We start from the raw sequence: 24,114 nt of genomic DNA on the forward strand, positions 1-24,114 counted from the left end.
CATTGTGGCTGGATATGGTGGCACCACTGACAGAATCTCTGCTCTCGTAGACCAACATCTTCAACCTATTACCTGGAACCTACCCTCCTATATAAAATATACCAACCATTTCCTCCACCGACTCTCCACAGTTACTGTCCCTTAATGCCCATGGCCTCAGTGCTATTGAACACTACCTTTCCCAACACCTGAAAGATTCCAAATCAACAACCTCCTTCCTAGTCACCATGACCAACTATGTCCTCACCCACAATTACTTTTCTTTGAAGGTATTACTTACAAACTTGGCCCCCTTCTTGCAGCGGTGTACCGCAGGTCTCTAGAAGAGCGTAGTGTTCCAGAGGATTGGAAAAGGGCACAGGTCATCCTCGTTTTCAAGAAGGTATGTCGAACAGATGTGCAGAACTATAGACCTATATCTCTAACGTCGATCAGTTGTAGAATTTTGGAACACATTATGTTCGAGTATAATGACTTTTCTGGAGTCTAGAAATCTACTCTGTAGGAATCAGCATGGGTTTTGAAAAAGACGGTCGTGTGAAACCCAGCTCACGCTATTCGTCCACGAGACTCAGAGGGCCATAGACACGGGTTCACAGGTAGATGCCGTGTTTCTTGAGTTCCGCAAGGCGTTCGATACAGTTCCCCACAATCGTTTAATGAACAAAGTAAGAGCATATGGACTATCAGACCAATTGTGTGATTGGATTGAAGAGTTCCTAGATAACAGAACGCAGCATGTCATTCTCAATGGAGAGAAGTGTTCCGAAGTAAGAGTGATTTCAGGTGTGCCGCAGGGGAGTGTCGTAGGACCGTTGCTATTCACAATATACATAAATGACCTTGTGGATGACATCGGAATTTCACCGAGGCATTTTGCGGATGATGCTGTGATATATCGAGAGGTTGTAACATTGGAAAATTGTACTGAAATGCAGGAGGATCTGCAGCGAATTGACACATGGTGCAGGGAATGGCAATTAATCTCAATGTAGACAAGTGTAATGTGCTGCGAATACATAGAAAGAAAGATCCCTTATCATTTAGCTACAATGTAGCAGGTCAGCAACTGAAAGCAGTTAATTCCATAAATTATCTGGGAGTACGCATTAGGAGTGATTTAAAATGGAATGATCATATAAAGTTGATCGTTGGTAAAGCAGATGCCAGACTGAGATTCATTGGAAGAATCCTAAGGAAATGCAATCCGAAAACAAAGGAAGTAGGCTACAGTATGCTTGTTCACCCACTGCTTGAATACTGCTCAGCAGTGTGGGATCCGTACCAGATAGGGTTGATAGAAGAGAGAGAGAAGATCCAACAGAGAGCAGTGCGCTTCATTACAGGATCATTTAGTAATCGCGAAAGTGTTACGGAGATGATAGATAAACTCCAGTGGAAGACTCTGCAGGAGAGACGCTCAGTAGCTCAGTACGGGCTTTTGTTGAAGTTTCGAGAACATACCTTCACCGAAGAGTCAACCAGTATATTGCTCCCTCCTACGTATATTTCGCGAAGAGACCATGAGGATAAAATCAGAGAGATTAGAGCCCACACAGAAGCATACCGACAATCCTTCTTTCCACGAACAATATGAGACTAGAATAGAGGGAAGAACCGATAGAGGTACTCAAGGTACCCTCCGCCACACACCGTCAGGTGGCTTGCGGAATATGGATGTAGATGTAGATCCAGGGTACTGGCACCCACATGGCACCATCCTATGCCAATCTATTCATGTGTCATCTAGAGGAATCCTTCCTAAAAACCCAGAATCCTAAACCCCTCACCTGGTTTATATTCAATGACGACATCTTTGCTATCTGGAACGAAGTTGAGGACACCCTATCCACATTCCTACAGAACTTCAATAATTTCTCCCCCATTTGCTTCACCTGGTCCTACTCATCCCTGCAAGCCACCTTCCTAGATGTTGGTCTCCACCGTGAAGATGGCTACATCAGTACCTCCGTCCATATCAAACTTGCTAACCACCAGCAATACCTGCACTTCGACAGCTGCCACCCATTCCATACCAAGAAATCCCTTCCTTACAGTCAAGCCACCTATGGTCATCACATCTGCAGTGATGAGCAGTCCCTCTCAAAATATACCAAGGGTCTCACTGAAGCCTTCACTGACTGTAATTATCCTCTTGACCTTGTACAAAAACAAATCTCCCATGCCTTATCTTTCCAGTCTCCCACCACCTCACCATGTCCCACCATCTGGTTACAGAGGAACATTCCCCTCGTAATTCAGTACCACCCAGGACTGGAACAACTGAATTACATTCTCTGCCAGGGTTTCGATTACCTCTCGTTGTGCCCCGAAATGAGAAATGTCCTGCCCACGATCCTTCCTACCCCTCCCACAGCAATATACTCGTCCATCCTTACATAACCCCTGATCCCAATCCCTTACTTCATGGCTCATACCCCTGTAATAGACCTAGATGGAAGACCTGTCCCATACATCCTCCAACCCATACCTACTCCAGTCCGGTCACTAACATCACCTATCCCACCAAAGGCAGGGCTACCAGTGAAACCAGTCATGTAGTCTACAAGCTAAGCTGCAACCAATGTGCTGCATTGTATGTAGGCATGACAACCAACAAGCGATAAACTGTGGCTGAGAAACAAGTGGACCACCCTGTTGCTGAACATGCTGCCAAACATGATATTCTTCATTTCAATGACTGCTTTACAGCCTGTGCCATATGGATCCTTCCCACCAACACCAGCCTTTCTAAATTGCGAAGATGGGAACTTTCCCTGCAATATATCCTACGTTCTCATAACCCCTGTAACCTTCCTGGCCTCAACCTTCATTGGTCACTGTCCTCATCGACTCAGCCCCTCCCTGCTCCCATTCCAGCACTACACAGCCGTCATTCCACCACCACACCCAGTCTTTTTATTTATTTCTCTCCCTTCCTACTCCCCCCCCCCCCCCCCTGCCCACCTTTTCCCTGCCCTCCGTTTAACCTGCTGCACTTCACTGTCCACCATCCCCACAATACAGTCCCTCCCCCTCACCATCCCAGCCTCCTCCTTACCCCCACCCAGTCACTGGTGCTGCTGCTCGCAGTGTGGTTTCAGTTGCCTGAGACTGCAGTCGTGTGTGTTTCAGCAGCATGTGCAAATGGAATAAGGTAGTAGCTTATTGGTGAGGCATTGGCATCTTCGAGCCCTTTTATGCCACACTGAGGGCACACATTGTGCCTCTCTCTATGCTTAACAATCCCACCGTGCAATTGTACCTGGAGTGGGTAAAGGGCAACAAGAGTAAGGAAACAGAACAACAAGCCAGTCAGTTATAAGAGAGACTCTATGTGACTGACAAAATACTTATAAGAAGTTTTGTAATAACTTTATATTTAATGTGCAAGAAACCTTGATATGTAGTTGGTATTACTTCTACTGAATTACAAGTCCTGTTTCCCTTCTTATGAGTACAGCACTTAGGGAGGTAACTTCAGAGGCCCTGCATATACAGAAAGAACTCACAGCTTTTTTACTTTTGTGCCACATAATAGCCATCCACACATCTCTTAAGTCAAACTGCTACCTGATAAGTACACATCTGAATAAAATAATCTAACAAAAGAATTAAAAATAAAGCTAAATATTGTCACTGTAATTAAGTTGGTGAAAGAGTAAGTATTGTACTGTAAAGAATTCTGTAGAACTCTGTATGCGACTGGAGGCACAGGGTGTATTTGGATCAAAGGTATAGGACAATTTCTGATCTTTGTGGAATGAGGTGCAAATTTGAACCATGGATGAGACGAACTAGATTAATGAAGAAAAAAACAGAGATTTCTTTATAGTCATAAATGAGAAATTATGGAATAACATTGTAAAAGATGGAAAGTTAATACTTTAGTATCCTGGCTGAACATTTCAGTCTCTGAGAACATGCTACAAGCAATAAACATTCCTGATTCTGAAGGTGTACCTATACCACTGGTGGCACCAAAGTCATCGACAATGGGCAGGAACTCTAACCAGGCAAATCACTTCATTGATACTCACATGTTTACTGATGACTTGAACTTTGAATGCTTACTGAAATTGTAACTGCTGTGCAAGTAATGGCCTCTGCAGATGTTAGTCACTGTACATGCGCGCAATATTTCTTGTCATATATGTTTGAAATTTAATTATGTTCAGCTGAAAAAGCCAGAAAAGTGGTAATCAGTCAATGAGCAAATTCATTTGCAATCATGCACTCTGAATTGTTGAATTTCAAACAGAAACAGCCAGTAGTATAAGAAAAATACCAACAATGAGAGGAGCAGCAACATAAAAAAAATAAGCCGAACAACATTGGTACCGCACAGACCCACAGACTAACAGGAGGAATATCATCAACAGAAGTAGAAATCTGATGAACCAGCAAAGCAGCAAATGGAATTAGCCCATTTACAACTTATCTCAGTACCGTATTTTCTCGAATCTAAGCCGCACTTTTTTTCCGGTTTTTGTAATCCAAAAATCCGCCTGCAGCTTAGAATCGAGTGCAAAGTAAGCGGAAGTTCTGAAAAATGTTGGTAGGTGCCGCCACAACTAACTTCTGCCGTCGAATATATGTAGCGCTACACAGGCATGCTTTGCAGCCACAAAGATAAATACTGGCGCCAAACCCTCTGCGTATATATATATATAAAAGAGAGAGAGAGAGAGAAGAAGATGGAAGACGAGCTTTTTTCTCCACCTTGAGTTTCGACCACTGCATTTTCATACATTATCCAATGAAGTAAATACTAATTCCATATTGTCCATCTTCGAATGTAGCAGCATTTCAATGGACCATGAAAATCCGACTGGCAAGACTGTTTGGGATGTTTGTCAATATGGCCAACTCTACGTTCTGAATTTTTTCCTACCTGTGAGAAGAGATGGTCCCTTATAGGAACTTTTATGAATTGTGAATTGCATGCAGTATTCTCTTCACCATAAGAATAATACGAATATAAACATTTTGCCATGTATTCTTTCGTGTTTGCTGCTAACTCATTTAAATCCTGTCTGCCTAATAAACTACGAAACTAGAGTGAGACAACAGCAAACGCGGAAGAATATACATATCGTGTCATGTTTATATTCGTATTATTCTTATGCCTAATAGTGATACAGTCAGAAATGAAGCATGGCAATTGACTAGATTTTTAAATCTAAGATGACTCTAATTTCAGTGAAGAATATAATGTACTAAAGAGGCGTCTGCAAAGATTTTCAAACGGAGAAAAATTTTCGCTAAACTCTCGTTCAGAACATCTTCTATCATACGCTGTCTATTATTTGGTTCTTGTTGATCATAATCTAAGAAAGCAGCAGTGTAAATAACAACAAATAGCAGTCTCATGCCATTGTTTCGCTAATGAGACGATTCCTCTCTCTCTCTCTCTCTCTCTCTCTCTCTCTCTCTCTCTCTCTTTTTAATTGCAAGCGGTGGTAGCATGCACAAAAGCAAGCCCTGCCGCGAGCGGCGACAGGTCGTGAACATTCATTAATAGAATGCGACAAACAATGCATGACACAGTACAGTAATGCATTTTCAGCTTAGAGTGACGTAAACACCTATAACAAAGAGAACGGCACTTATCAGATCAAAGAAAAATAAGCAATCAATTCAAACCAGACAAAGTACGCGAAAAAGGAAGAGTACCCGTATAAATACGGACGGAGCACCTGACTCATAGCAATGGCTACCTGGTGAAGACTTACGATTCGAACCAAACTACTGTAGCTGTATCGTCATTCATTCAACCTAAATTGTGTCTCATATTACAACTGACCAACTTTATTTCGATTTGGAGGTGTGGCCTAAAAGCTTTCCTCTCCCCTTGAATTTCGAGTCTCAAATTTCAGGTGCGGCTTAGATTCGAGAAAAATTTTTTTTCCTTCATTTCGAGTCTCATTTTTCAGGTGCGGCTTAGATTCGAGTAAATACGGTAGTCTCAGGCAATGGCATCACAACAACGGGAGGAGGCCAGCCTACCCCTGCTGGTGCTCTCATTCTCTAGCGCAAGGAGGATAGGAGCTTGCAGTTGTTTCTTACACCAGCACTTTACGGTATTCCACTCTTATTATATTAGTTGCACCCTGAATTGATTCAACTCCTTTGGAAGATCCTGTAGGCTTGCTAGTCTCCAAAATATGTAGCTGGCTGGGGGGCTATGTGGTGTCACCAAGCCTCCAGTTTCACAACCATCAGAAATTAAATGGGGACTTGAATTTAATTTGGGCAACTGACTTACAAGAGCTTGAATTGTTTAACTGCGATTTCACTTACTCACATATTCAGTGTGTTGTTATCTTCATTCCTCAAATTATTTATATTCTACCAAGCACTTTCATAGTATATTTACGTCACCAGTCTAGGAAGACAATTATTTTTTACCTAAGTGATTTCCAGTATACTGGATAATGAGATCTGGGCTTGAGTAATTCAACAGTAGGTTCATAGCAGAAGTCACTACAGCAGACAGTCGTTATTTTGAAATCGTACAAAATAAAAATTCATTTAACCAGTACTAGCCGTTTGGTTCCTGCAGAAATACATCAAAAACTCTACTACTTAACCAAATTCCCAATTATTCATACTGCACACTGAAATTCAGTTCCCACATTACATATTCCGTATCTTATTCTTTGTCTAAACTGAACAAGTATGCAAATGTTATTTTCAATTATGTATTTCACATATTTTTTTCTCAATAATGTACTGCACTGTAATTTTGCAACAATAGACCGATTGAAACTTCCTGGCAGATTAAAACTGTGTGCCCGACCGAGACTCGAACTCGGGACCTTTGCCTTTCGCGGGCAAGCGCTCTACCATCTGAGCTACCGAAGCACGACTCACGCCCGGTCTCACAGCTTTACTTCTGCCAGTATCTCGTCTCCTACCTTCCAAACTTTACAGAAGCTCTCCTGCGAACCTTTCAGAACTAGCACTCCTGAAAGAAAGGATATTGCGGAGACATGGCTTAGCCACAGCCTGGGGGACGTTTCCAGAATGAGATTTTCACTCTGCAGCGGGCAAGCGCTCTACCATCTGAGCTACCGAAGCACGACTCACGTCCGGTCTCACAGCTTTACTTCTGCCAGTATCTCGTCTCCTACCTTCCAAACTTTACAGAAGCTCTCCTGCGAACCTTGCAGAACTAGCACTCCTGAAGGAAAGCTGTGAGACCAGGCGTGAGTCGTGCTTCGGTAGCTCAGATGGTAGAGCGCATGCCCGCGAAAGGCAAAGGTCCCGAGTTCGAGTCTCGGTCGGGCACACAGTTTTAATCTGCCAGGAAGTTTCATATCAGCGCACACTCCGCTGCAGAGTGAAAATCTCATTCTGGAAACGTCCCCCAGGCTGTGGCTAAGCCATGTCTCCGCAATATCCTTTCTTTCAGGAGTGCTAGTTCTGCAAGGTTCGCAGGAGAGCTTCTGTAAAGTTTGGAAGGTAGGAGACGAGATACTGGCAGAAGTAAAGCTGTGAGACCGGGCGTGAGTTGTGCTTCGGTAGCTCAGATGGTAGAGCGCTTGCCCGCGAAAGGCAAAGGTCCCGAGTTCGAGTCTCGGTCGGGCACACAGTTTTAATCTGCCAGGAAGTTTCATATCAGCGCACACTCCGCTGCAGAGTGAAAATCTCATTCTGGAAACGTCCCCCAGGCTGTGGCTAAGCCATGTCTCCGCAATATCCTTTCTTTCAGGAGTGCTAGTTCTGCAAGGTTCGCAGGAGAGCTTCTGCAAAGTTTGGAAGGTAGGAGACGAGATACTGGCAGAAGTAAAGCTGTGAGACCGGGCGTGAGTCGTGCTTCGGTAGCTCAGATGGTAGAGCGCTTGCCCGCGAAAGGCAAAGGTCCCGAGTTCGAGTCTTGGTCGGGCACACAGTTTTAATCTGCCAGGAAGTTTCATATCAGTGCATACTCCGCTGCAGAGTGAAAATCTCATTCTGGAATAGACCGATTGTCTGCTCGCTGCCCACATGTCACTTCCAGAGCCCAGAGCATAAGACACAAGGGCAGGGGGAAGAGAGAGGTTGGTCAACACATCACAAATAGCATGTGATACGCAACTGTCTCTGTTGGTTTGTCAACAGGTAAATTTTTTTTTGCCCCTCCCCCCGTCCCTTACTCTACCATTTGTAAAATGCCGCTGAAACAGAAATGTCATAATGCTCTGGCACTAAAACAAAAGGAAAAAATGCTACATATAGTCGACACTGAAGAGAAGACTAAAATACAGGTTGCAGAACGTTTTCTGTTCCTGAAGTCTAGTTACTTGTCAATAATAAGTTCAACCCCCTATGAACCATGGACCTTGCCATTGGTGGGGAGGCTTGCGTGCCTCAGCGATACAGATGGCCGTACCGTAGGTGCAACCTGTTGATAGGCCAGAAAAAAGTTCGGTTCCTGAAGAGGGGCAGCAGCCTTTTCAGTAGTTGCAGGGGCAACAGTCTGGATGACTGACTGATCTGGCCTTGTAACACTAACCAAAACGGCCTTGCTACTACTGCGAACGGCTGAAAGCAAGGGGAAACTACAGCCGTAATTTTTCCCGAGGGCATACAGCTTTGCTGTATGGTTAAAAGATGATGGCCTCCTCTTGGGTAAAATAAAGATGATGGCGTCCTCTTGGGTAAAATATTCCGGAGGTAAAATAGTCCCCCCATTCGGATCTCCAGGCGGGGACAACTCAAGAGGACGTCATTATCAGGAAAAAGAAAACTGGCGTTCTACGGATCGGAGCGTGGAATGTCAGATCCCTTATTCGAGCCGGTAGGTTAGAAAATTTGAAAAGGGAAATGGATAGGTTAAAGTTAGATATAGTGGGAATTAGTGAAGTTCGGTGGCAGGAGGAACAAGACTTCTGGTCAGGTGAATACAAGGTTATAAATACAAAATCAAATAGGGGTAATGCAGGAGTAGGTTTAATAATGAATAAAAAAATAGGAGTGCGGGTAAGCTACTACAAACAGCATAGTGAACGTATTATAGTGGCCAAGATAGACACGAAGCCCACGCCTACTACAGTAGTACAAGTTTATATGCCAACTAGCTCTGCAGATGATGATGAAATTGATGAAATGTATGATGAGATAAAAGAAATTATTCAGGTAGTGAAAGGAGACGAAAATTTAATAGTCATGGGTGATTAGAATTATAGAGTAGGAAAAGGGAGAGAAGGAAACATAGTAGATGAATATGGATTGGGGCTAAGAAATGAAAGAGGAAGTCGCCTTGTAGAGTTTTGCACAGAGCATAACTTAATCATAGCTAACACTTGGTTCAAGAATCATGAAAGAAAGTTGTATACATGGAAGAATCCTGGAGATACTAGAAAGTTTCAGATAGATTATATAATGGTAGGACAGAGATTTAGGAACCAGGTTTTAAATTGTAGAACATTTCCAGGGGCAGATGTGAACTCTGACCACAATCTATTGGTTATGAATTTAAGTAGATGGGACCTGGATAAACTGACTAAACCAGAGGTTGTACAGAGTTTCAGGGACAGCATAAGGGAACAATTGACAGGAATGGGGGAAAGAAATACAGTAGAATACGAATGGGTAGCTCTGAGGGATGAAGTAGTGAAGGCAGCAGAGGATCAAATAGGGAAAAAGACGAGGGCTGGTAGAAATCCTTGGGTAACAGAAGAAATATTGAATTTAATTGATGAAAGGAGAAAATATAAAAATGCAGTAAATGAAGCAGGCAAAAAGGAATACAAACGTCTCAAAAATGAGATTGATAGGAAGTGCAAAATGGCTAAGCAGGGATGGCTAGAGGACAAATGTAAGGATGTAGAGGTTTATCTCACTAGGGGTAAGATAGATACTGCCTACAGGAAAATTAAAGAGACCTTTGCAGAAAAGATAACCACTTGTATGAATATCAAGAGCTCAGATGGAAACCCAGTTGTAAGCAAAGAAAGGAAAGCAGGAAAGTGGAAGGAGTATATAGAGGGTCTATACAAGGACGATGTACTTGAGGGCAATATTATGGAAATGGAAGAGGATGTAGATGAAGATGAAATGGGAGATACGATACTGCATGAAGAGTTTGACAGAACACTGAAAGACCTGAGTTGAAACAAGGCCCCGGGAGTAGACAACATTCCATTAGAACTACTGACAGCCTTGGGAGAGCCAGTCCTGACAAAACTCTACCATCTGGTGAGCAAGATGTATGAGACAGGCGAAATACCCTCAGACTTCAAGAAGAATATAATAATTCCAATCCCAAAGAAAGCAGGTGTTGACAAATGTGAAAATTACCGAACTATCGGTTTCATAATTCACAGCTGCAAAATACTAACAAGAATTCTTTACAGACGAATGGAAAAACTGGTAGAAGCCGACCTCGGGGAAGATCAGTTTGGATTCCGTAGAAATATTGGAACACGTGAGGCAATACTGATCTTACGACTTATCTCAGAAGAAAGATTAAGGAAAGGCAAACCTACATTTCTAGATTTAGAGAAAGCTTTTGACAATGTTGACTGGAATACTATTTTTCAAATTCTGAAGATGGCGGGGGTAAAATACGGGGAGCAAAAGCTATTTACAATGTGTACAGAAACCAGATGGCAGTTATAAGAGTCGAGGGGCACAAAAAGGAAGCAGTGGTTGGGAAGGGAGTGAGACAGGGTTGTAGCCTCTCCCCGATGTTATTCAATCTGTATATTGAGCAAGCAGTAAAGGAAACAAAAGAAAAATTCGGAGTAGGTATTAAAATCCATGGAGAAGAAATAAAAACTTTGAAGTTCGCTGATGACATTGTAAATTCTGTCAGAGACAGCAAAGGGCTTGGAAGAGCAGCTGAACGGAATGGATAGTGTCTTGAAAGGAGGATATAAGATGAACATCAACAAAAGCAAAATGAGGATAATGGAATGTAGTCGAATTAAGTCGGGTGATGCTGAGTGAATTAGATTAGGAAATGAGACACTTAAAGTAGTAAAGGAGTTTTGCTATTTGGGGAGCAAAATAACTGATGATGGTCGAAGTAGAGAGGATATAAAATGTAGACTGGCAATGGTAAGGAAAGCGTTTCTGAAGAAGAGAAATTTGTTACCATCGAGTATAGATTTAAGTGTGAGGAAGTCGTTTCTGAAAGTATTTGTATGGAGTGTAGCTGTGTATGGAAATGAAACATGGACGATAAATAATTTGGACAAGAAGAGAATAGAAGCTTTCGAAATGTGGTGCTACAGAAGAATGCTGAAGTTTAGATGGGTAGATCACATAACTAATGATGAAGTATTGAATAGAATTGGGGAGAAGAGGAGTTTGTGGCACAACTTGACAAAAAGAAGGGACCGGTTAGTAGGACATGTTCTGAGGCATCAAGGGATCACAAATTTAGCATTGGAGGGCAGCATGGAGGGTAAAAATCATAGAGGGAGACCAAGAGATGGACACACTAAGCAGATTCAGAAGTATGTAGGTTGCAATAAGTACTGGGAGATGAAGAAGCTTGCAATGGATAGGGTAGCATGGAGAGCTGCATCAAACCAGTCTCAGGACTGAAGACCACAACAACAACAACAACAACAACAAGTTCATGGAGAAAAAAAAAACAGGCAAATCAGATAAGCTGTTCATTTGGCAGCAATAGCAAGCATATAAGGACAGTCAAACATGAATTAGTGAGAATTTGTTGTTTTCATAGTTCCAACACATCTGCTCACAGTAAATTCCTTGTTTCAGTGCCATGGTTTAAGAAAAGGTTCATAAAATTGCCCAGAAAAGGGGAACTTTTAGGTTTGTGCGTTCTGAGAACTGGATATGGCGCTTTCAGTAGTGGCATAAAATCAGAGCTGTCAATTCTGTAGGGAGTAGTATAGAGCAAATGAGGAAAATGCCAATGAATGGGCATGAGAATTTCAATCCAATTATCTCATTTTTATCACCCAAGTGCTATGTTTAATGCAAATGAATCTGTTGTTTTCTATAATTTGATGACTAAAAAAACACTACATGTTGATGGTGAAAAATGTCATAGGGGGAAACGCAGTAAGGAGAGACTGACAGTGGTCTTGTGTTGTAATGCAGATAGTTATCAGAAGCTCAAGCCATTAGAGATTGGAAAATAGAAAAAACAGCATTCTTTTAAAAATGTCAATCCATCGAACCTGCCTTACCACTGCAAGAATAACTTGGATGAGCAAATCTGTCTTGCATAGCTGGCTCTTGAAGGTTCGACACAAATACATGTGAGGAAGAGAAATATTTGCTAACTTTTGACTACTGCTTGGCCCATCAGTTTGATGATGTGGAACTTCCGAATATAGAAATTGTCTTCTTTCCAGCTAACACAGCTAGCAAACTACAACCACTGAATCAAGGAATAGTCGCTTCACTGAAGTGCAGTTACAGACACTGATTTGTTAAGACTGCCATTGGTGCAACTGAACTAAAAGAAACAGTTCCAAATTGGAATTTACTGCAAGTTATCCACAACATATCTGCTGCTTGGAATGAAGTTACAATAGACATCATAAGTAACTGTTTTAAGAAGGCCTGGACAGCTACTGACACTGCTACTAAAACTGAAGAGGAAACCAATGATCCAACATCTGAACTTACTCATAATGTGGATACAACTTTGGATTCTGATGCTGCTCTTCTACAGTCTTACACCCAGTTGGCACCCTCTTCTACTGTCAGTATTGGAGAATGGAAGCAGGCAGATGACAACATCTGTAGTGCTGAAGAACCTCTTGTCAGTTCTGCTGCTCATGCAGAAGAGGATGATAATGCTATGCTGTCACCTTCTGAGGAGGAACATGAAGATACGTCACTGCCACCCCACACAGAAGAGGCAGCTGCATTTGCTGTTCTGGAGAGATCTGCTGCCACTTCTGATGTCTCCATGGTATTGCAGACTGCTCTGGATATGGTATCTTCAGAAAGTACCATAATATTAGAACCAACAGTCTGAAAACAACTACTGCTTTTTTTAAAATAAAAGTATAGAAGCTGAATGTGTAATGGATAATAACAGCTGCAAACTAAAACATGTGTTCTGATTAAAACTTAAGCATGTTAAAGAACAGTACAATAAAGTGTTCCTTAAGATTATAGTCTGTTATATTACATACACACCAATTCAATGGTTACAATATTGTCTGTGTAAATTAATGTGACATTCGGCAGTGGCTGATGGGAGTGACTTAAAGGTATTTCCCATTTTTGATCACTGCCATCAACCACTGTGACAGTATTGTTTCATAATATATATAAGTAACTGTTGTGAATATACAGTGAAGTTATTTCTATTTTTTCTCAGAGATCATGCAAATAGAACCCCTCATTCCTTGATACCTATAGCAAGAAAAGTGAACTTGACAGTCGAATATTTCTACAAAAAATCTGTTAATGCTGACTCCACCAATGCAATGTAAGTTCTTGAAAAACTGCTTCATTCAGTGGTCACCAACCTCTTTCCATCTGTAGAGTGTATTGTCTAGCTAGGATGGCAGTATGTTGAAGTGTGGTTGAATGTTTCATGAAGATGTTCTTGGCTTTACTGGATAATGTGCCCAAATGTGCAGAGTTTACACATTCCTCAGATACCCAGTCCTTAATGCATGATGGATGTTACTCGATGCAATTTTGTAAAGTGCACAGTCCTAGAACGTGTGTTCTGGAGTGCCCATCTAGTGCAAGCACAACTATCATTCATCTGTCTTTTATAAAGATACATAGCATAACGGTGCTGATCGGTTAGGTAATATATCAATTCACTTGATGGGTTAACAGATTTCATTTTTAGTCTCTCCCTGGTGTTAGGGAGAAATTCATGTGTTGTTCTGCCTAGTCTGAGGTATTCGTTTTGCCACAGTCGTAAAACATAATTTTGTATTAACTTTTTTGTATTGGCCTTAGTTCCAAGTATCCCTTGTACTTCCATTTGGCTGCCGTTCTTTAAACAATAAAGTGCTCCCTTTTTCATGATTTCCAAATCCAATGGGCGTAGGTCTACAACTATTAACAATGCCTCATTTGGGGTAGTACAGTAGTACTATTTGTGATGGTTATAATTTTTGTTCATTATATTTGTACCCTCCCTGCATGCCTACTCTACATGACGAGCAAAATTAACAAGATTTATCTAGGAATACCCTAGATATCTCGTTACTGCACTACTTCTTATTGTTGCATTATTAAATTTTATTTTAGTATTTCTTGTTAGATTCCATTTCAGCAGAAGGGACACAGTTTTGTCAGGCACTAGTGACAATTTGATACTCCAACATAATCCTTCAATTTAAATAGAGTGCTGCATTACATTTGTTTTCTATTGTTCTTCTCAAGTCCCTGATTACAGTGAAAAACATATCTGCAAATGCTACCAGTCCACTAATGTTACAACTGTTGTGTAACTTCTGTAGCATGCTCTATTTAATATCGACGTCACCCAACGATGGACTTCCCACACACTGAAACAACTTTGTCAGTTCTTCCCAGTTATGCTTCTTGTTCTTGTATTTAGGCATTATGCACAGGTTTTCTGAGGTGGCTTGGCTTTCACTTTCAGTGATTGAATAGTGGTCGATATTGTGATAACTTGATGTCATTCCACTCCCAATCTTGCAGCCTTTCATAAGGCGCACCGCTGCAACATACGCTAGAGTGACATCTATTTTGATGTTGCTGTGACCCTCCTTTCATGGGTTGACAGACCACAAGGCATATTCAATACCTGTAAGGTTGAGTTCCATAATGGCTTCTTCTACTTGTCTTCCATGGTCATCAGTCAGCAACTATGCCACAACACTGACCTCGCATTTGCATCAATGGCATACACAAGAGGCTCAATTTGTCGTATGTGACTAATATCCATAATCCTTAGCAGATACTCACTGAACTCATCACTAAATCGAAAATATATGAAAACCAGAATTATAATGACTCTGCTCGCTGGTTAACATTTCCACACACATTGTGTGTTCCAACCACTAGTGCAATTTTTTTGTCACTGTAATGGCCTTGTTAAATACTGTTCTGTCCTTGGGTGACAAACTGGGCAGTTATTGGCATACTGCAGACCTTTCCCGCCTTAATACACATTTCTTGGAAGCACAATACATCTAACTTTAACTCTTCTGACAATATTATGAAAAATATATATTGCTACTTGCGATATAGCGAAGAGGCTGAGTCACAGTTTGGCACAATGAAACGACTGTCAAATAAGTAAGCCTTCAGTCAAAAAGGCCTTCATTGGAATCAGACTACATATGCGTATTCACTCACATAAATGCAACTCTCACAAACATGACCACAGTCTCTAGCAGCCTCATATAATACATTAGCACTTCTTATGGCATTAAGTTGTCCTGTTTTTACCTTCATTAGGGATGATTGGCATATATAAAAGCTAGCAGTAGTTTTATCCTATTTTAAAAACGTCCGATCACCAGTACTGGAATTTTGCCACTTGAATGTAAGTACTGGTCAGTCATTTCGGCTCCCTCTAATTTGACAATTTTCTCAAGTGAATTCTGTTTGATGCAAAATATGCCCTTTCTGTGTCATCAAAAATGTCAAAATAAGATCCATCATATTTGACACTATCATTTTCTAACATTCTCATTTTCAAGGCTTGCAACAAGTGTCAGTCACAACAGACAATGGTCAATAACAAACAGCAAAAGCTTTTGAAGATTTTTTCATATGCAATAAAATCATCACAACTTCGTTCTTCCCAAATCCAATGAGGAAACAAAATGCATATAGTAAACTTTCGAAAAACACACGATAAAAATATTTACAGATAAGAAAAATGGCACTCTGACTCATACTGTTTCTCAGTGAATACTGTATGTATAATGACCTCAAGGGTGATGAGATTTTGTTAGTCTTAATCTTTCCTTCTTTCTTTCTCAGCATATATTTAACTATATCATTTATGGAGAAGAGCTTTGGAGAACTAATCCAGTGTTATCAGCATCACACACACACATACACACACACACACACACACACACACACACACACACACACACACACACACACACACACTTTCACCACATACAGTTGGCCAGACGTATCCACAGCAGAGGCCACTGTCCACATTACAATCACCACATGGGTACCGTTAACCAAAGAACACGAACATTTGGTGTTATTGCTACCAATGGAGGAGCCACAATGGTTGATGTACCAACGTTGCTTGACACTATTATCCTTCACCAGAAACAGGTACCACCTCATCACTACATGGTTGCCAACATTGAAAACCAACTAACTAGCACCTGCAACAGTCTATGTGCCACAGGACAGAACAGCCAATAATTTTTTGTCATTATATTGCTGCACATCATCCCAGGGAATCTTGACACCATAATTACATTGAACAATAAGAGTAAGACTGCTCTATATCAAAAGATCTTTAGGTAAGGATGAAGAATTAAGTGAGAAATAATGCTATACGAAAAAAAGAGTCTAAGTGACACAGTTACACGTGAAAGTTAGGCAGCACTTAAGACAAAACAAATAACAGGAAAGAATTACGGTTAAAACACATGGACAAAACCAGAAGAATATCAAGAAGGTGGTTAATTGTATAAAATCAAAAATTCAACTGAGAAAATCATTAAAATTACAAAAAGTCGGATAGGCTGATCTGTACTTACTTTTAGGGGAAAAAAAGAAGGAAGGAATATTATAGTTTAACATCCCATCGAATGCACTGACAGAGACAGAGCACAAGCTTGGATTACAAAAGGATGGTGCAGGAAAGTGGCCATGCCCATTTCACAGGGCCCATCCCAGCATCTGCATAGAGAAATTTAGGGAAATCATGGAAAACTTAAATCTGGATGGCCAAAAAGGTATTTTAACTGATATCCTCATGAACACAAGTCCAGTGTGCTAACCAGTACACCACCTCACTCAATTTATCTTCAGGAGGCACAATTCCTAGTGTTGCAAATGGTAAGTTTATAATTATATGTTTCTACTTTAGATAACACATAGCTATGAAAACTAGGAGTATTCCTAGCAAGTGTAGTGTCTCCTGTAAATGTGGTAGCATCTACATAGGTTAAACTATTCACACGGTTGCTGAGTATTGCGCAGAGTATTCACAATATATCAAACAAAGGGAACTATCATGCTAGGATTCTGTTATCAAAGAAGCATCCAAGATTAGAACAAACAGCAACAATTTTAATAGAGATCAGGGGTAAACAATTAGGGCATATGGACAGGTGACAGATACTGAGCAAAAGCATGATGCTTGTAGGAGATATGTAGATGGAAATTAACATTAATCATTCAAGTGGCATTGTAATAGGTGGGTACCACATTGTACTATCAGCTTTTCTAGCCAATTTAACTATCTCATTAATTACTGTCACAATCAGTGTACTTAGAAGAAAATATTTAGTGAACAAATATTTAAACACATAGAAAAAGAAAAATGAAGTGTGATAAAATACTTACAGCACCACAGCTGGGACACTCGCCACTAATTCTATTGAAGCTACGGTGGCTGGTGGGAAGTGACATCAGCAACTATAAAGAAAGTGGCTATTAGTTTTTCTCATGCTTGAATTACGACAATACTGTTGTAGTTTTTGGGTATTCTAGGACATTCCCATAGCTTACGGAAATGAAGGAATTTTCTTAAATATTGTTACACTACATGCTTTAACAGGGCGTATTCGCCCTGGGACAACTGGGAAATCCGGGAAAAGCACAGGAATTTTTTTTTCGTTTGGGAGAAAACTGGGAAAAACCTGGGAATTTTTTACAATTCCAGAAATTTTTTTTATTGCTTTAGTGTTGAGTTAAATATGTAATTTTAACTGGTAAGAACTGATACTCTAAAATGAATTTTTCTTTAGCCCACTGCTGCAGAGTAATAATGCAGCAATAAAACGTAAATCAGAAAAAAAACACCAATATAAAATAAAGTTGCAAAGATAATGCGGCATTTACAACAACAAAACACAGTGCACACACAGGTGTCCGTGATCATTCCACACTATTAGCTAGTTTCAATTGTTTACTGAATTTCAAGTGCACTGTTTCATGTTCTGGCATGTATGGCATTATGCTATAATAAAGAGCTGAACATGAGATAATACAGTAATGACATTCCCAGAAAACTTGCTTCCCGAAAACCACAAAGAAAAGCTTTAGCAGAATTTTTCATATACAATGTTTTTGGATCATGACACGTTTCAATACCCTTCTGGTACCTCCTGTAGGTTTGATGTTATTTCTTTTTGCAGTGCTGTGTGCATGTAAACTTGATTGGAAATGCTACATAAGAGTATTACTGTGCACGACTTAAAAAAAAAAAAAAAAAAAAAACTGAAGTCACCACATAGCAAAGTATTAGCTTACTTTCAGTTGTAGAGTCCAGTTTTGAAACAGACATTGTGCCAATGACTGCTTTGTAATTTTGCATTCATTAGCTGAAGATGATATGATAAAACAATTGCCCTATGTATACTAGCTCCGTATTTCCCCTCCGATCAACACGCCATACTGCGAACGTGGCCACATGATGCTCCACTAAAAGCAAAATTCCAAACAAAAATGCAACAAAGGGTGTATGAGCAGAGTAAACACCAAGCAAGGGCTTCCTACATTATCAAAGCTGTGCATGTACAGTAATGCCTGTCTTCTGGCACTATCTGGCAACTGCTCAAACAAGCCTATTCCTAGCATGTCGCAGGATAATATTGTGAATGGTGGTTTGAGATGCGTTACTTTCAACATAAATTACCTTTTATGTAAGGTGAATTATGTTATGTGTGAGAATGTTTGATGAATTTCTTGCATCACAGAGTGTTTGACTTTTGTTCAAAATTTAACAAATTGAGGGACAGCAACTTTGAAAAATTTTGGGCTCAGAAGACCAGACTTTTATATCATCACTTAAAATTTTACTGGCACATTTGTGTTTGACAGTCCTTACAGTGCAACATGAGGGAAAAAAACCAATATTATATGTGAAAGCTTAGCTCTTCTTGTAGCTATACTGTATGTACTTTAATTTAAGCTATGAACTTTTTCTATTTGTGTGTTCATGCTCTTACTTAACAGTGATGTTGTTATTGGCAGACTAGCTCACAGATGCTGTTATTGGCTGCCTACATCACATGTCCTACACTCTGAATATCCACTGTCATTTGCTGGTGAGATAACATGATGTGAGCTATGATTGGGTGACAAAAGCGCATCACACTCTTGATTTCAGCGCTTCAGAAACTAACATCTGTGGTTGATGGAATTTGTATTTAATACAAAAATACGCAGTGTGCATGTTGCCGCTCATCGAAGATCTTTCCAAAATGCATTATTGTGTTTTTGCTGGGTTACGTTTCCTGAAGTTTGGGGAGTTCTACACCATTGCATAAAACCTTTTACCATTCAAAGAATTGATAAGTTTTACAATCTTGAGCGAACGTATACCATCACTTAACATGGAGAAAATGTATTTTTGTCAAGGAAAATGTGTATTTTCCCCCAGGAAAAAATGTAGTTTTGACTGGGAAATCCAGAAAAATCAGGGCTTTTTTTTTTTTTTTCCTTGTCCACATATACATTATGTTTAAACTTGTTCTTATATACGAAACAAAATTCCGTAAGGATAAAAAAAAAGTTTAATTTTATTTTTTATTACAGAAAATATAACTTACTGATTTCTTTGTCTCTAAATTTAGGTAATTCCTGTGGCAAAAGTAACAAAAACTAAATGGTTTGGGTGTAATACATAGTTTTTCCAGCTCTGAACTCCTTCATCAAGAAGTTACAAATTTTATACTAATTTTTAGTTTCTTGTTGGTACACCGTATTTATTGGATGTGAAACATTTTTGAAAGTTTTGTGTTTTTTCAAGCTTTGAAGCTAGCCTATTTGTGTAACGCCACTAACTAACTTTAACAAAAACATAATGTACTATTCCTTCTGTTGACCCTTTTTTAGTCAGCTTGGCAATGGTAGTTGTAACTTGCAAAAACACTACAGTATTACCCAACTTCTACATTCCTGGAATTAGCGTTTCCCCACCGATTTCGACACTTTTTATCATTCCCATCAAATTTCCTGTGTCCATAATGTTAATTCACACCAGATTTTGTGTCAACATATTTATAATTTTCTCATGTTTACACTTTATGAAAAAATGTTCATGGGGAAAAAAACAACTGCTAGCCATCAAGTAGTGTTTATAAAAGTTATGTGGTTAAGTTTCTTGTCACCAGGGTGCTCTACTTAGCAGGATAGGAGTAACTAGGTTCATATGTCCAAAGGTATCATGACCAGTCACATCATTTCCATACTGTTTCTACAGTGCATGCGCAGTTGTGTGGTTATTGTAATCGTCGTCACACATCTGTCGAACCATATTTAGTGTTTGTTATTATAGGTTATCTGTCTTGAGCTGACCACAACGTAATTAATGTAAATTTTAGTTACACTGTAGTCAGCTCAAGACAGATAACCTATAATAACAGATATTAACAGCTGCTGCAGAAGATGGCCACACAAATATACATATTCAATGTGTTTCGTCTTTTGGCCACTTGAAGCGGTAGTTGACACCTTCATTCTGTTTGCGCTGATCAAATGTTTTTGGTTTAAACACAGCGCGAATTACGCATATTCTCGCGCTGAGCAAAACATCTTTCAAGGATCTATTCTCGTTGTTAAGAGCAATATTTACATAAGTATTTTTGGTGATAGATTACGTTTATGTGGTTTTCTACGTAACTGAGGAAACATACTACCGAATAACCCTCAAAAAGGCAGTTACAGTTCAAGAGACGCAGGGCAACACATATGCAAACACCACATACAATACTTAGGTAAATATTTGCAAAATTCTTGAAACACACTGTGCTAAGCATGAAAAAATATGTAACTGATGCAGTGCTTCATTATTTAAATAACAAATGACAGCTGAAGGCATTCCAAAAACATCGATAATGATGTATGAAATTGAGTCCAACATTTCTGCTTCCCAATTATCAGTTCCCATTTATATCAGTGGTTTTTAGTAGATAACAAATCATTTTTAGATAATAAAAAGCCCCTAACATGAACATTTTGATGCCTATTATGTACACATACATGAAGTGCGAAAATGCAAGGGAGTATCCAATACATAACTTTAACAACTTAAAACATTATTTCCAAAATTTTACTTTTTCCCACATTTTACACCATTTTTTGAAGTCACTTGAAAAGTGTAAAAGCAGGGTTTCACTGTAATTCTGCTTTCTGATTCAAATAGAAGCATACTGTAGATAATTAAAGAAGAGCAATAATAGTAATGATCCCATGATCAGGCCTTAAAAAACATCAACTGCAGTTTTTTCCCATGGAGTAGTCAGTTTAGAGATAGAGTAAAATAGTTTTAACAGATACGTGTGAATCAATGTTTCTGGTATTATCTGTCAATTATGTCCTATGCTTTCTCATAGTCTTGTGGCACTAATATGAGTGGGCAGTTATTAACTTGGACTTAAAAAAAACATTTTGCCTATGGATATTACGAGTCTACACAGTATCACTTTGTATTTTTATACAACAGACACACACCTGATAAAGACAGTCCATGTGAAATATGCTGCCACATCTTTCAGATGGACAAGCCTCTGATGGCAAGCTACCCTCCAAGCGAACTGAAAAGCAAACAAAACATTCTCCTGGTCGTATCAAAAGGTTTGCCTCATCCTCATCAGTACCTTCTGGTTTCTCAGGAAAGCTTTCGAAACCCAAGACTGATTTAAGGTTGTCTGGAAGGCTGCTCTCAGAATCCCATTCCTGGAAATGAGGATAAATAACATGAGAAATTGAAATGAAATATTTTTGTACTAGGAGAACACAAGAGTTAAAATTATCTGCACATTACAAGTAAAACAATAAAAACAGTCTCAAAATTCTGAACATTTACCTCAAATCTGTAAACGAGTCTCTCACGGAACTCTGACACAGTTTTTTCTGGCCCTAGAAATTTGATATCAGGACGAGAACAAGGATCCCATGGATTCACCTGAAGTTGCAAAGAGACATTTTCACCTATAAATGAGAGAGTGGTTAGTTAGGAAGTTACCTTGTACTTGTATCACAGAGACCAGATTTATAAAATATTATGACATTAATAATTTTAGATGAAAACATTATGAATGTTATCTACCAGTGCTCGACAGCCTAAGTCTTAGTCTTGCTCACACACAATTTTCATCTTTGATGTAGCAATGGTTGGCTGGATATAAACAAAGAATCTGCATTTATGAAAATAAAAGTGGTTCATTTACCATATTTACTTCAACCTAAACAGCACTTTTTTCCGGATTTTGTAACCCAAAAAACCACCTGTGGCTTAGAATCGAGTGCAAAATAAGTGGAAGTTCTGAAAAATGTTGGTAGGTGCTGACGAAAGTGTTGGTACGTTGATAGAACACATATACAGACACAAGCAGACATATGTAAAGGCATAGAGTTTGGGCAGAGATGTCAGTCGAGGCGGAAGTACAGAGTGACAAGTGATGTACGTGGGGCGGCAACTTGAAATTAGCGGAGGTTGAGGCCAGTTGGGTAACGGGAAGAGAGGACATATTGAAGGGTAAGTTCCCATCTCCGGAGTTCTGATAGGTTGGTGTCAGTGGGAAGTATCCAGATAACCTGGACGGTGTAACATTGTGCCAAGATGTGCTGGCCGTGCACCAAGGCATGTTTAGCCACAGGGTGATCCTCATTACCAACAAACACTGTGTGCCTGTGTCCGTTCATGCGATCAAAGGCAGAGCCACGTGTGAATGCAACCACGTGATTTACCAACTGACCTGCCTACACTGTGAAGCCTTCTATGTGACCCCCAAAAGTGCCCCACTTGTGATAGGATACTTTCCGGGACTGGATCAGACTCTGAATGTGGCTCTCCAGCAGGGATACTACTTCCTCAAATCCTGCCCTAAAATGAGATCCATCCTTCATGAAATCCTTCCCACTCCACCAAGAGTGTCTTTCCGCCGTCCACCTAACCTTCGTAACATCTTGGTTCATCCCTATGAAATCCCCAAACCACCTTCCCCACCCTCTGGCTCCTACCCCTGTAACCGCCCCCAGTGTAAAACCTGTCCCATGCACCCTCCCACCACCACCTAATCCAGTCCTGTAACCCGGAAGGTGTACAGGATCAAAGGCAGAGCCACGTGTGAAAGTACCCACGTGATTTACCAACTGACCTGCCTACACTGTGAAGCCGTCTATTTGGGAATGACCAGCAACAAACCGTCCATTCGCATGAATGGACACAGGCATACAGTGTTTGTTGGTAATGAGGATCACCCTGTGGCTAAACATGCCTTGGTGCATGGCCAGCACATCTTGGCACAATGTTACACCGTCCAGGTTATCTGGATACTTCCCACTGACACCAACCTATCAGAACTCCGGAGATGGGAACTTGCCCTTCAATATATCCTCTCTTCCCGTTACCCACCAGGCCTCAACCTCCGCTAATTTCAAGTTGCCGCCCCTCGTACATCACTTGTCACTCAACAACTCTTTGCCTCTGTACTTCTGCCTCGACTGACATCTCTGCCCAAACTCTTTGCCTTTACATATGTCTGCTTGTGTCTGTATATGTGCGGATGGATATGTGTGTGTGTCAGTGTGTGTGTGTGTGTGTGTGTGTGTGTGTGTGTGCGTGTGTGTGTGTGTGTGCGCGCGAGTGTATACCTGTCCCTTTTTCCCCCGAAGGTAAGTCTTTCCGCTCCCAGGATTGGAATGACTCCTTACCCTCTCCCTTAAAACCTACATCCTTTCGTCTTTCCCTCTCCTTCCCTCTTTCCTGATGCAACTGTGGGTTGTGAAAGCTTGATATTTGTGTGTGTGTTTGTGTGTGTTTTTATTGTGTCTATCTACCAGCGCTTTCCCGTTTGGTAAGTCACAGCATCTTTTTTAATATATTTTCCCATGTGGAATGTTTCTTTCTATTATATTCATATCATTAATTTGAACCCAACAATTGCGTTTGTTGGTGTCACTGTTGAATTTCGAAATCTTTTCTGTCATCTTACTTTCTCTTTTTGTTTGTGCAAGTAGTTTCACTTTGTACACCTTCCCTTT

At 40.3% G+C, this 24,114-nt stretch overlaps 1 protein-coding gene across 4 annotated transcripts in view; it reads right to left on the reverse strand.

Annotated features, from left to right (window-relative positions):
• LOC126100262 (E3 ubiquitin-protein ligase FANCL) overlaps window positions 1-24,114 on the reverse strand; it is a 189,326-nt gene that overhangs the window by 86,600 nt on the left and 78,612 nt on the right. For 3 of the 4 annotated variants that reach the window (XM_049910852.1, XM_049910851.1, XM_049910850.1), the window contains exons 6-8: window positions 21,935-22,059; window positions 21,580-21,804; window positions 17,467-17,538 (exon numbers count right to left, since the gene is read on the reverse strand). In XM_049910852.1, the coding sequence (XP_049766809.1) occupies window positions 17,467-17,538; window positions 21,580-21,804; window positions 21,935-22,059 (422 nt within the window). Of the gene's footprint in view, window positions 1-12,600; window positions 12,918-17,466; window positions 17,539-21,579; window positions 21,805-21,934; window positions 22,060-24,114 lie in introns of all 4 variants that reach the window. The other variant, XR_007522145.1, reaches the window with a different exon arrangement.

Source organism: Schistocerca cancellata, chromosome 9 (genome assembly GCF_023864275.1).
Source record: "Schistocerca cancellata isolate TAMUIC-IGC-003103 chromosome 9, iqSchCanc2.1, whole genome shotgun sequence".
Taxonomy (NCBI): domain Eukaryota; kingdom Metazoa; phylum Arthropoda; class Insecta; order Orthoptera; family Acrididae; genus Schistocerca; species Schistocerca cancellata.